General features: G+C 47.3%; 1 protein-coding gene across 1 annotated transcript in view; it reads left to right on the forward strand.

Annotated features, from left to right (window-relative positions):
* Positions 1–1,243: 1,243 nt before the first annotated feature.
* Positions 1,244–12,752, forward strand: part of FLI1 (Fli-1 proto-oncogene, ETS transcription factor) — an 80,605-nt gene continuing 69,096 nt past the window's right edge. The window contains exon 1 of the mRNA XM_054395509.1: positions 1,244–1,405. Within this exon, the coding sequence (XP_054251484.1) occupies positions 1,388–1,405 (18 nt within the window). The 5' untranslated portion in view covers positions 1,244–1,387. The remainder of the gene's footprint in view (positions 1,406–12,752) is intronic.

Raw genomic sequence — 12,752 nt, forward strand, 5'->3', positions numbered from 1 at the left:
GAGCAGCGCCCGGCAGGGGCTTCTCCAGGTCTAAAGTGAGATTTAGGAGCTGGTGATTGGGGTTTTGCTGCTCCCATTCTGACGCTGCAGCCGCGGAATGCAGCTGATCGGACATTTTCGGTCATTTTTTGGGTTAGAAACTTTTTTCTTTTTTTTTCTTTTTCCTTTTTAATCTCACCTCAGTGGGGTTTTAACAGCTTAGCGAGAACCTTATGAGAGGAGGCTGGGGAGAAGCACTCCCAGCCCTGAAAGCGAGATGGATGGACTTCTAGGATTCCATCCACCCACCTCCTTCAGAGCCCGATAGCCGAACCCGGGGGACGACTGGAAGTGCAGGGAGTGGGATGAGAGTGGAGAAGACCCTCCACTAGCCCTCAGCCCCACTTCCAGCCTGGGTTCTAATTGCTGGGGCCGTTTGTCTGTCCCGCATTATTGCACTTACCGCTCCTTTCTGGCAAGGACCGGACGCTCCTGACTGGGAGGCATGAAGGAGAGGGGTTGAAATATGATTTAAATAAGGTTTTAATCGCCAAACTTCTTAATTTTCGCCTGCCGCTACCGAATTGTATTTACGGGCTTGTGGTTTGTTGGGTTTTTTTCCCCCTCTCCTTGAATATATATATATATATATATATATATATATATATATACAAAATTTCTTTTTTTTGCCTGCGACTGGAAAACGCATTAATGAAAAAATCTGTGGGAAGAGACGGAAATTCAGTGAGTCAGGCTAAAGCTGCTCCAGCCAAAAGAAAGTTAAAAAAAAAAAAGGAAAAAAAAAGCACAACCAAACCAACAACAACAACGAAAAAATTCCTCAAAAAACCCACGTTAAAATAAAGTGTAGGATGACACATAGCCCTCACTAATACAGTTTTGGGGGGCAAAGCAAAAGGTCTGCGTTGGGCTGGCTGCTCCGGCGACAAATAGAGGTAGTAGCTATTGTTCTGCCCTTTTCTTATCTAAATGGAGCAAATATCCTGTCTGTAAAATAGATATATATATTTATTTAATTTTTTTTTTTTTCACCCAGAAGGCAGGACCAGCGGAGGGACGAAAGTTTCCTCCTCGAGTGACTTCACTTCCCAAAATTAGCAGAAAAAAACGTTTCATCCGGTTAACTGTCTCTTTTTCGCTCCGCTGCGAGAAGCAGAGTTTAAAAGAGAAAAAAAAAAAAAAAAAAAGGAGAGAGAGAGAGAGACCCGGAGGGAGAGGAAGGAGAGAGGAGGAGAGGGGGCTACAGGGAGGAAAGCAGAATCTCCGGCAGGGCAGGGAGGGAAGCGAACAGGGAAAAGAGGGATAACAAACTTCAGGAGGCTTCGGTTGCAGGCTAAACCGGGTCAATGTGTGGAATATTGCTGGTACCCGCTGGAAGTTGTTCTAGATGGACGGCACTATCAAGGTAAGCGGGGAACAGGAGGCCTTGGGAGACCCCCTCCAGCCCATGGCGGGGGGCTGGGGGCTGCGGTCCGGCTCCGTTCCCCCTCCCCGAAGCGGTCGATCTCTTCTTCCTTCTCCTCTTCCTCCGCTGCAGCATATCGAGGGGTTTGGGAGCTGATCGACCCGCTCGTACTCTGCTTGTAGGGGGGCAATGTGTGGTCAGCAGCCTGCCTTCCCCCTTTCCCCCCCGCGAAATAAGGATCCGGGGACCTGTCCGGCTCGGCGGTGACAGCTCCTGCCCCGGGGCTCTGCGCTGCCCCGGGTTGAGAGGGGGAGCAGCTCGCAGGAGGCAAAGCGGCTCCGAGCTGGCCCCAGCTGTGAGCCCCTGGCTCTGATTTCCTCACCCCAGCCCTGCTTAAAATTCATTGCTGGTTCTGGTGGTCGCCACTGTGTTTCCTCCAGTAGCAGTTTGGTTGTTGGCGTTTTGTTTTTGTGTTGTGTTGTGTTTTGTTTTGTTTTGTTTTGGCGGGGGGAGAAAGCAAAGGACGAGAGAGGTTTGGAGGAGAAACATCACCCCAAGTTGGGGCGAGGCAAGAGGAAGGGGAAGCAAAGAGTGTGGCAAAAAAACCACCAACATAACCAACCTCTGGTGGCCTTGAGCAACCGAGGACGCTGCTGGGGCTTGGAGAGTGGTTCCCCCTCCTTTCCCCACCCCGCATCCAACCGGCTGATCCTTCAGCCTCTGCAAAGCTAAACCAGGCTTTTCCCAAGCACCTTGAGGTGGCTCGTGGTGATTCTCAAAGCCCAGCAAGCTGAGGGCTGGCTTTCTTGGGGTTGAGGGGGGACCCTTGTGCAGCCTGCACAGGCTCTTCTTGAGGGAGCTTTATGGTACAAGAAGAGAAGAGGCTCGAAGCGAGAGAGTCTGTGGGTGTGTTTGGGCTGGAGGATTTCGAAAGATGCCTATCGCCTGGGTGGGGTGTTGATCTCTTCTTAAAAGTCTTCTGGTTGGTTTGGGTTTGGGTTTTTTTTTCTTTGTTTTTTTTTTTTTTTTTTTTTTTTGGTTGGATTATTTGTTGGTTTTTTGGTTGTGTTTTGTTTGTTGGATTTTTTTTTTCTTTTTTTTCTGCTGACCTGGGGAGAAAGAAGCTGCAAAGTGGCAGGAACTGAAACTTTCTCTGTTAGGTTGCTGCTTTCTGACAAGTGTGCTGTTTGGAAAGGGTCTAAGGAGGAGGAGGAAGGAAGGAGAGTGGCAGGAAGAGAAAAATGGAAAAAGGAAAGAAAGAGGGTGAATATCAGAAAGGAGGAGAGAAAGCAAGCAGCTGAAGGCAAAAGATTTGGGAGGTATGGCAGGAATAGGACATTTCCCTCTCAGATGTGTAGGCCTCAGGGTATGATTAGTGCACCACAACCTTCATTGATTTGTGGAGCCCTAAATATTTTGTGGTGAAAGTGGGGAAATCTCCCATCTGCACCTTTGCTGCTGGTGCACACATGGACTTGCTGTTCTGCACAGGCCATGAGAGCCCTGCCTCATCCTCTAAAAGGTGCTGGAGTATTCCTGTGATCCATGGAGCTCATGGTGCCTACTGGGAGCTCCTCCTCTCCCTGGTCCCCCCATGCTGCAAAGTATTATAGTTAACTCCCTCTTTCAGCTCCCCCACCCTGGGTTTGGAGATGAGGAACTGCAACACTTAGCAGCCTGGCCTAGAGTCACGTTGGGGAGGCTGTGGTGAAAGGAGGAACTCAGCCACATCCCAGGTCACTGCCCCAGCTTCTGGATCTGCCTGCTGGCTGCTCTGCAGCCTTTTCTCCTATTGTCCTGCTTCTCATGTAGTCCAGGAGTAATTTCACTGTTTGAGCTAAGAGAGATGGGATCTGTGGACTCCCAGCATGGTGAGGATTGGAAAGGACCTCTAGGGATCACCTAGTCCAAATCCTCTGCTGTCACCCACAGCAGCTTGCCCAGGATCACAATGTCTAGGTGGATTTGGAATTTCTCCACTGAAGGAGATTGCACAACCTCTTTGGGCAGCCTGCTCCACAGCTCACAGCAAAGAAGTTTCTCCTCATCTTTAGATGGAACCTCCTGGGCCCCTCAGCATCATTCACAGCCTCAGCTGGACTCTCTCCAGCACTTCTAGATACACCAGAGTCTCCTCTTTTGTTCATTTGCTGAGCAGTTCCAGAATCATCAGCAAGTTGCTGCAGGTCCCCACCTCCCATTTGCCACCTCCTCTGCTTTACCCTTTTCTGTACCAGGCATTGAGATCAGTGCCCTTGGCATTAGCTGCCATTTCTTGCAAGTTTTTTTTTTTTTTTTATTAGTCAGAAAAAAAAAAAAGTAGGTTTCAGAGGAGTGTCAGACCCACACTTTGACAGGTTTGCTGCAGTTCACCACCAGAAGGAAGGGGTTAGGCCACCTTGCTTGTCTCTGGTGAAGGGCAATGAGAGAGTATGTGGCTTGAGAGGCTGCAGCGTTTTTTTGGGGTGCTGAGCTCTCTCCATAAGCTGTGCTTCAGGGGAGATTTTCCAAATTCTCAGGCAGAGGAAAGCCAACCTGTGCTGCACCCAGAGGAAAGTGAGCTTGAAAGTGGTTGTACCCTCAGGTGTGCTCTCCCAAAGGTTGGATGCATTGATTTGGCCCAAAGCTGTGTGTTTATGTTGGGAAATAACATGACAGAAAGATGCTTGGAAGTGAGTAGAGAGCACTGAAAACACGAGAAAAATCTCTTTCATTATCCAGAGTGAAAACGTGGGGAGGGATCAGCTGGAAACTGTGTGTTAGCATGGTTAAGAAGTTCTTCCCTCCCCAAACTCAAAAATACATCTGGCTGTAGAAGATGAGTGCTGTGCAGCACAGAATAGATACAGGAGAGGGCTGTGTGTGATTCCTTTAACCCAAAGAGGTTTCTAACTCAAAGCTCAGGGAATTCCAGGGATATTGAAGTATATTACAGGCTGCCCAGAGAGGTGGCAGAGTCTCCACCTCTGGATTAATTCAAAACCTGCCTGGATGCCATCCTGTGCAACCTTCTGTAGGTGAATCTGCTCAAGTAAGGGGAGGTGGACTGAAGGATCTCCAACCCCTATCATTCTGTGACTCTGTGCTTAGTTCAGGACTGTGAGTTGTCTTTCTCCATCATGCACTGACTTAGGTCACAGGTGATGTTGCACCAGGTCTAGAACAGGTCTTTATTTCATCAGCAATACTTATTAATTACTTATTTTGCTGCCTTCTGGAAATAATCTCTTCAATTCCTGACATGGGAGCTTGAAAAGCGACCACCAGAGAAATGCTTTGAAGGAGTTTTTCTTTGGAGGAGAGAAGAGCAACAAATCTTTGCTTTTATTAGTTCATTTCCATATTCAGTTCACATTCTGTGAGTGATGCAGAAGGTGGTCTGGAGCCAGTGGAACCCATCACAGCTTGTGCTTGCACTAATTTTAGTTGAGAACATTTTGAGTGTATGCCTCCAGATACTTCAGCTCACATCTTCTTTGGGTTGGCATCCCACTTGGGCTTAATTCATACTGGGGTTTGGGGGGTGGAAGGGGAGGGAGGGGGATTTTGAGTTTTATTGCTTCAGATGAAATCAAAAAAGGGCACAGCTAATCTCAGCAAGATGCCCAGGTGCGGGCTTCCCTCCTAAGAGCAACTGGTGCAGTTTCAAACTGCTTTAATTATTTCAGTTCCACTTTGCATGAGGACAATGATTCAAGCCAATGCACTTGCCAAAGCCTGGCTACTAATTAAAAAAAGCTCCTTGTGTGTGCAACTGCTGCCTTCCTTCCGGGGGAATTTATTTAACCTCATGCTCTGGATATTAGCTGTGGCCCATCTGAAGGCCACTCAGTGACAGTTTTGCCTTGTTCAAGTAGGTGGCACCCAAATGTGTCTCCAGCCTGTCTGTTGGTGTTGCTGCAGCAAAGGGTGGGGTGGGGTTTCTACTGCAATCTCTGTTTCTTGTCGGTTGTGAGCTGCAGGCATTCCCCTCTCACTCTGAAACTTGGCCATCAAGATCTCCACCTAAGGGCAGGTTTCCTTTTTTGGGCCAGTTTAAACACCTGCTTTGCCATTTTTAAGTTGCCCTGGCTTTCACCCTCTGGAGGTGGCTTTCCCTGGCAGAAAGGCTTTGACTCCTAGGGCTAAGGCTTTGCATCACCAGATTGAAAAGAAGAACTCAATCACAAGGATGTTTGCTTGCTGGAGACTTCCCCAAAATTCCCTCCAAAGCAATTTGGAGCAAAACCATCTGGAATGTTGAAGGCATAAATGCAGATATTCCTTGGTACTCAAGTCCTTATTCAGGAGATGAAAAGGTTGGAGAGCTGGGGCAGAAGAGCCTTATGAAGTTCAAAAGGGCAAGTGTAGGGTGTAGGGTCCTACCCCTGGGCAGGAATAACCTCCTGCACCAGTACAGATGAGGGAGAGACCTTCTGGGGAGCAGCTCTGCAGAGAAGGACCTGGCAGTGCTGGTGGACAACAGGTTGCTCATGAGCCAGCAATGTGGCCTCATGGCCAAGGAGGCTGATGGCCTCCTGGGATGCATGAAGGAAGAGTGTGGCCAGCAGGTCCAGGGAGGTTCTCTTCTCCCTCTACTCTGCCCTAGTGAGGCCACATCTGGACTGCTGGGTCCAGTTCTGACCTTCCCAGTTCAAGAGAGACAGGGAACTAGTGGGCAGAGTCCAAAAGAGTTGATGAGGGAACTGGAGGGCAGAAGGCTGAGATCACACTGTGGTGATGCTGACTCAAGGTGTTCTACACTAACTCCTGTTTGCCTCAGAAGTAAAAGACTTGGAAAGTCTCTCCAGAGCTGGTGAAGTGAGTAACCCAGTAGTAGAATTGTCCTTGCTGCTGGAAGGAAGACAAACTAATACGCAACAAACCAGCACCAACTGCTTAGATTTTAGGCACTTGGGGTTTCACTCAGAGGCTTTAAAGAGGTGCTGAGAGCCTTCTCTAAGTTCTTTCTACCACTGTGGATTTTACCCTAACAGGATGTGGTCACTTTAAGTAGTAGCATGCGAGCCTTGAGGATTTCATGTTTTTATTGAAGTTATTTATCTTAATTTCATGATAATCCTGCTGTGAGATGAGGGTGGGAGGAGGCTCAGCTCCTCGCAGCTTTTCTTCTAAGGAGAGTTTTGCTGGAGCTGTGGTGTGTGGAAGTGGAGCCACTCACAAGAGTGCTATGAGAAAGGGGCAGAAATCAAGAGGAGCAAAGGTTGCACCTTGAAGTGAGGTCTGATGTGAAATGCTGATAAGGTGAACTGTGCTGGGGGGGGAGGGCACTTATAGCAACTTTTGCAAGAAAGAGAGTTCCTTAGCTTCAGGTCTCTCTTTGCTGCTCTTACAGAAGGCTTTCTTCTTGGTTTCTCTTCACATCTCACAAAGATCAGGCCTAGAACTTAGAAGCACACAACCAGAGCATCTTCCTTTCTTTTCTCCTTGCAAAACCTCAGTGTGTGAAGTTCTTTTCCAGCACCTCATAAGCTGCCTTTGAAAACTTAAAGTTTCTCCTTCTCCTTGACTTTACTTGACCACTTAAAGAAAGACCCAATGTCCCCTCCTGGCACAAACATAGATGAGCAGGCAAATTAAAGGAGCCAGGGGAGCCTTAACGTCAGCTGTTCAGGCATTTGTGGATTTGCTGAACACCTCGTGCTGCAGAGGCACAGTGTGAGAACTAGAGTGTGCATGAATGTGTGCCTGGCTTGCTGGGAAAAGACTGGCCTAATACATTAAGCCAAGCTCTACAGCTGGGTTTGGAGCCAGTTAGCATAGAATCATAGGATTGTTTCAGTTGGAAAAGACCTCTAAGATCATCAAGTCCAACTGGTTTTTCCCCTCCTTAAATGCAATTTGCTTGAAGTTTTTCATTCTGAGTCAAACAACAGATCTTTTTCCAGTGTCTGTGCCTCCCTTGCCCATGAACATGAGGGCACCAGGCACGTGTAGCACTGGCATGCAAAGGCAACTGCCTGCCAAGCCTTGCCACGCTTCCATGGGAGCTGCCCAAGTGCATTTTGTGTGAATAGACATTTTCTTAGGAGGCTGTGAATGTCTATTTATAGCTGGTTTTGCAAAGCAGACTAAAATATCACCAGCAAATGTGGCTTTCTGCCTCCTTCACCTGATGGTGGACCCAGGTCTTTGCATCCTGATCAAATAACTTCTCACCGACCTAAACTGTACAGACAACAACCTGCAGCACAGGACAAGGTGGAAACCACCCTTACAGAGTTGCAAATATCAAAGCCTCCAAAGCATTGCTGCATCTACTGCTTGTTTTCTTTCTTCCTCTCCTTACCCAGGCCATGTTATTACTGATGGGTATCTGCACAGCTAGTAACACTGCTCTAGAAACCTGGCTCTTGTAGTAAAGCCACAAACGTTCCCTCCCTCCTCCCCCACCTCCCCCACCAGAAGCTTTTCCTTCAGCTCTAAGACAGAGACCTAAACAAAAGCAGTGCACATTACTCTGTGCTGCTGCTAAGGACATTTAAGTGTGTCCTGATAAAGCTCCTGTTTTTATTTTTTTTTCCAGTGACAATCAGCACCAAAAGCAAAATTTTGGGACAATGAGCTGCCAGGGAGCATCAATATTTGATACCAGAAACACACTAATTCTCACTGGAAATATGTGGGAGAGGGAAGGCTAAATCCCACAGGCAGGTTGTGAAATCATAGCCTTCTCTTCAGCACTGGTCTGATGCTGTGAAGAAAATGACCCTGGCTCTTTGTGTCTATCTTTATTTTCCTAATTTTGGACCAAAATGTAGTCAGAAATGCAGCTCAGTGGAGGCTCCTGCAGTGGATACAGCTAAACTTGCTGGTTTATTGCCACCTCTATGTAGTAGAGGGCAACTGGCTGTAAGTGGCCCTGCAGAGGTTCCTTCCAACCTTCTGATCTTAGAGTCACAGAAATGTTTTGGTAGGCAAATACCTTTAAGATCATCCAGTCCAACTGTTCTCTAACTGCCACAAGGCTGGTGCTAAACCATGACCCTCAGCATCACATCTCTGCAGCTTTTAAGCATCTGCTGGGATGGGGATTCAACCACCTCCCTGAGGAGCCTGTTCCAGGCTTTGAGAACCCTTTCAGTGGAGAAGTTTCTTCTAATATCCAACCTAATTCTCCTCTGCTGCAACTTGAGGCCATTTCCTCTCATCCTGTCACTTGTTACTAGGCAGAACAGAGTGACCCCCACCTGGCTCCAACCTCCTTTAAGGGAGTTGTAGAGATCCAGAAGGTCTTGTTGCTCTTCTTCCAGCACAGACTAACCCAGACCTCAACCAACCACAAAGGACTGAGAAACAAAATACTTACAACCCACCCCCACTCCAGCTGGACACAGGAACCCCCAGGAACTGAACGTTAAGGTGCTGGCTCCATCCTGCAAAGGGAGTGAAAATCACACAACAAGCAGGAGAGGCTTTAATTAGTCATTTGCTGACTTCTCACTCAGAAAAAAACGCCAAAGAAACCAAAACCCTGCCCTTCTTAACTGGTTTTGATCTGAGGGGAGGAGATAAAAACAAGAATCCTTTTTTTTTTTTTTTTTTAAACTGATGAGTGAAAAAGAGAAACTGGAGTAAAGGTTGGTGGGGTCAGTGGAAGGTGTGGTGAGTTCAGCAAACTGAATTTTGCACCATGAGAAAATTCTTCTTTGGCTGTTTTTGATAGCAGCTTTCTTTTAAAACAAACCAAACCAAAAATAAATAGAAGATAAGAACAGATTAGGAGTGGTTAAAATATCTCTTTTACAGCTAAAAGCAGAATTTGGTGCTCTGGTTGCTCCTGAATAGCTCTTCTTGTTGTTCCACGCTTGATTGACTTATAACTGCATCTGAACCAACCTCACATCAGTTCCTTTTTATCAGCCAAAGTGAGACTTCCTGTGCTCCACAGTCTGGTTTCCTGATGTGTTTCCTTTTTCCTTTTAACAGAACAAAGGAAACTGTAACTCCTCCACTGCTCCTGTTCCAAATCTCCTTGGGACTTGGTGTGATGTTAGCATCGAACTTTTGCCTTTTGTGTGGTTCTTTGCTGCCCAATCTCTGAGTGGAGCTGCTTAGAGTGACAGTGCCCTCTTCATACCTCCTTGAGTTTTGTATTGCCAGAACCCTCTTTGCAGTTGAAATGGAGCAAATTCCAGAGCAGCAGGGCAGCCACCAAAGTAAAGCAGAAAAGGAAAATCTTTGGCCAAAGGCTTTGCATGTTACTGGAGAGAGAGGATTTTTAAAGGTTCTGCTGAAAATTAAGTGCTGGGATCACATTGATTTGCATGGGCTCCTATGTGTGAGCTAAATGTGGTAGCTGAACTTGGGGGTGGAATTTTGGGTCCTAAACTAGGTATGAATATGAGCCAGTGTGTGCCTAGGGGGCCAAGAAGGCCAGCAGCATCCTGGCTTGGATCAGCAATGGTGCAGGACAGGGATAGTTGGACACTGGTAAGACCACACCTTGAGTATTGGGTTCAGGTTTGGGGCTGGAGCATGTCCAGAGAATGACATTGAAGCTGGTGAAGGGTCTGGAGAACAGGGCTGGTGAGGAGCAGCTGAGGGAACTGGAGGTGTTTAGTCTGGAGAAGAGGAGGCTGAGAGGAGATCTCATTGCTCTTTACAACTCCCTGAATAGAGGTTGGAGCCAGGTAGGGGTCAGTCTGTTCTGCCTAGTAACAAGTGACAGGATGAGAGGAAATGGCCTCAGGTTGCAGCAGAGGAGGTTTAGGTTGGACATGAGAAGAAAATTCTTCACTGAGAGTGTTCTCAAACACTGGAACAGGCTCCTCAGGGAGGTGGCTGAATCCCCATCCCAGCAGGTGTTTAGAAGCTGCAGAGATGTGATGCTGAGGGCCATGATTTAGCACCAGCCTTGGTACAGTTAGAGAATGGATGGATTGGATTATCTGCAAAGCCTTTTCCAACCAAAACAATTCTATGATTCTGTGTTTTTCTCCCAGCTGTTCTTCCCCACGTTGTACTGGTTTGCTGAGGTGCCACCATGCTTTTGTAATCTCCACATGTCAGAGCTGATGCTTTTTCTTCACAAGAACCCCAAGTTCTTGTTCTCCTGAATGAGAAGATTCACTTGTCCTGTGATCTCAGGTCAGGACTGAGTAGAAGCCTAGAGAAGAGCTTTGGAACACAATTAAAAGCAGCTACAGAAGCGTGGAGTATGTTAGCTCAGAGTTGAGTGCAAAAATGAGCCTGATTCTGAGGAATATACAGTGGGGAGCAGCAAATTCCCAGGGAAATTGGTGCTGTTTGTCCATGGTTAGGGTTTATCCATTTATCCAAAGCAGCAGAGCTCAGCAGGCTTGGATGGGAGTGAGGGAACTGCAGGTTGTGCTGCTGCTGGCTCTGCCTGGCTGCAGGTTTCAGTGTCCTGCTTTGAGATTTTTTTTCCCCAAGTCATAACAAAACCCCAGGCCTTTCCTTTAGGAAAAATGGCATTTTTAATCCCACAATTTCAGATTACCTAGGGAAAGGTACCAGCAAATCCTCTCCCTCCTGCAAAATCCAGGGCAAAATCTGGGAAGTTTGGCCTTTTTTTTTTCTGCTGCGTTCTGTTTATGGAAAGATTTCTATACAGTGTAATTGAATTTCCACAGAAACTCCATTGATTTAATCCCTATTAAATGCTGAGGATTTGTCCAGGAGGGTTGTGTTGCAGATCAGCCTTTAGGACTGACTCCTGATTAGAACCAGAAGTCATGACTGGTGTGATTAATTCCTGGAATTATGGCAGTTGTCCCCAGAGGCTCCCACCATGCCGAGGCATGGCACGTAGATGGAATGAGAACCCCAAATCTAAGCAGGCAGGGGGGAGGGAAAAAAAAAAACCCTCACAACAACCAAGAGATGAAATGCAGGAAGCAACCAATCACTCAGCAAGTCACCATCAGAGCTGCAAGGGGTTCTTGTGCTTCACAAGTCCCTGGAGCTGGAGTTGCCCAGGGATTTGTAGGGGAGGGTAGAACTTAACCTTCGATGAGTTTTGCCACCAATAAAGAGCAACATTGGTAAAGTCAGAAATGATTGACTTGTGTGTGAGCTCAAAAGTCACATAGATCTCTCAGCAATTGATCCCAAAAGTTGTTTTGAGGAGGTATCACGGTCGCTCTGGGTGGTTTTGAGGTGTTCTGAGGATCTCAGCTACGGTCTGTGCAACTCATGGTCCTTCACAGGCTGTTTGCTGCAGCAAAGAATTTTTCTGCTAATGACCCTCCTAACCTGAACAGGCTCTTAAAATCCATGTGACATAGAATATCAGAATGGTTTGGGTTGGAAGGGGCTTGGAAAATCATTTATTTCCAATCCCCTGCCTTGAGCAGGGACACCTCCTCTGAGACCAAGTTGCTCAGGGCCTCATCCAAGCAGGCTTTTGAACACTCCCAGGCTTGGAGTCTTCACAGCTTCTCTGAGCAACCTGTTCCAGTGCTGCACCACCCTCATGGGGAAGACTTTCTTTCTAATATCTAAGCTAAATCCAGCTTCTTCCAGTTTGAAGCTATCAGCCCTCACCCTGTCACTTCATGCCTTTGTACAAAGTCCTTTTTCAGCTCTCCTGTGCCCCCCTTCAAACACTGGAAGGCTGCTCTCAAGTCTTCCTGGAGCCTTCTCTTCTCCAGGCTGAACATCTGTGGTGACATCCTTTGTTAATTAGCTCTAACATGCAGGGGTCCATCTTTGCCCGGCACAACTATTTATGTTCTGGTGATATTTCAAAGAGCCATGGACAAGAACTCTCAGAATCCCCCCAAATTGTCTGCTCCAGCTCCTGGGACATGTGGGTTCTGCACATCAGTGTTGGAAAGGGCACTGACCTCTGTCTACTTTGCCTGATTTCTACAGGGCATCCAAAGCTCAGCTTTTGAAGTTCTAGAAATCCTTTGCCCTCACAGCACATCCAGAGGGGTAGGTAAAGGTTTTAGCAAAGAAAGAAGCAGGAAGGTGCTGAAGTTCAAGCTTGCTTCAGTGAATCCTCAGGATTTGCAGCCTGGTGCCTGGGAGCAGATGTTTTGTCATCCTCCCAGAACATCAGGTGGTCATTAATGGGTGGAATAAGGCTGCAGTTAGTTCTCTGCTCTTTGTTTTTTGGTGTTCTCCTGTGTCATCTGCACTTCAGGAAGGATGTAATTATGGTTGATGTAACCATATGAAGTATTTGTGCTACAGTAGCACCTGGAGACCAGAGTGCTCTCTGTTGTGCTCAGCGCTGTATGTAACGAGAGATTCCTCCTCAGAATTCCTTCGGAGTGAAGAAAAGTTAAGGCACTTAATTGGAATTCCAGAGTGGGAGCAATTCTTGAGCTCCTCTGTCTGCTGTCAGACATGTCCATGCCCCTTCATTCTTCCCCCA

This window comes from Indicator indicator, chromosome 34 (genome assembly GCF_027791375.1).
Source record: "Indicator indicator isolate 239-I01 chromosome 34, UM_Iind_1.1, whole genome shotgun sequence".
Lineage (NCBI taxonomy): Eukaryota > Metazoa > Chordata > Aves > Piciformes > Indicatoridae > Indicator > Indicator indicator.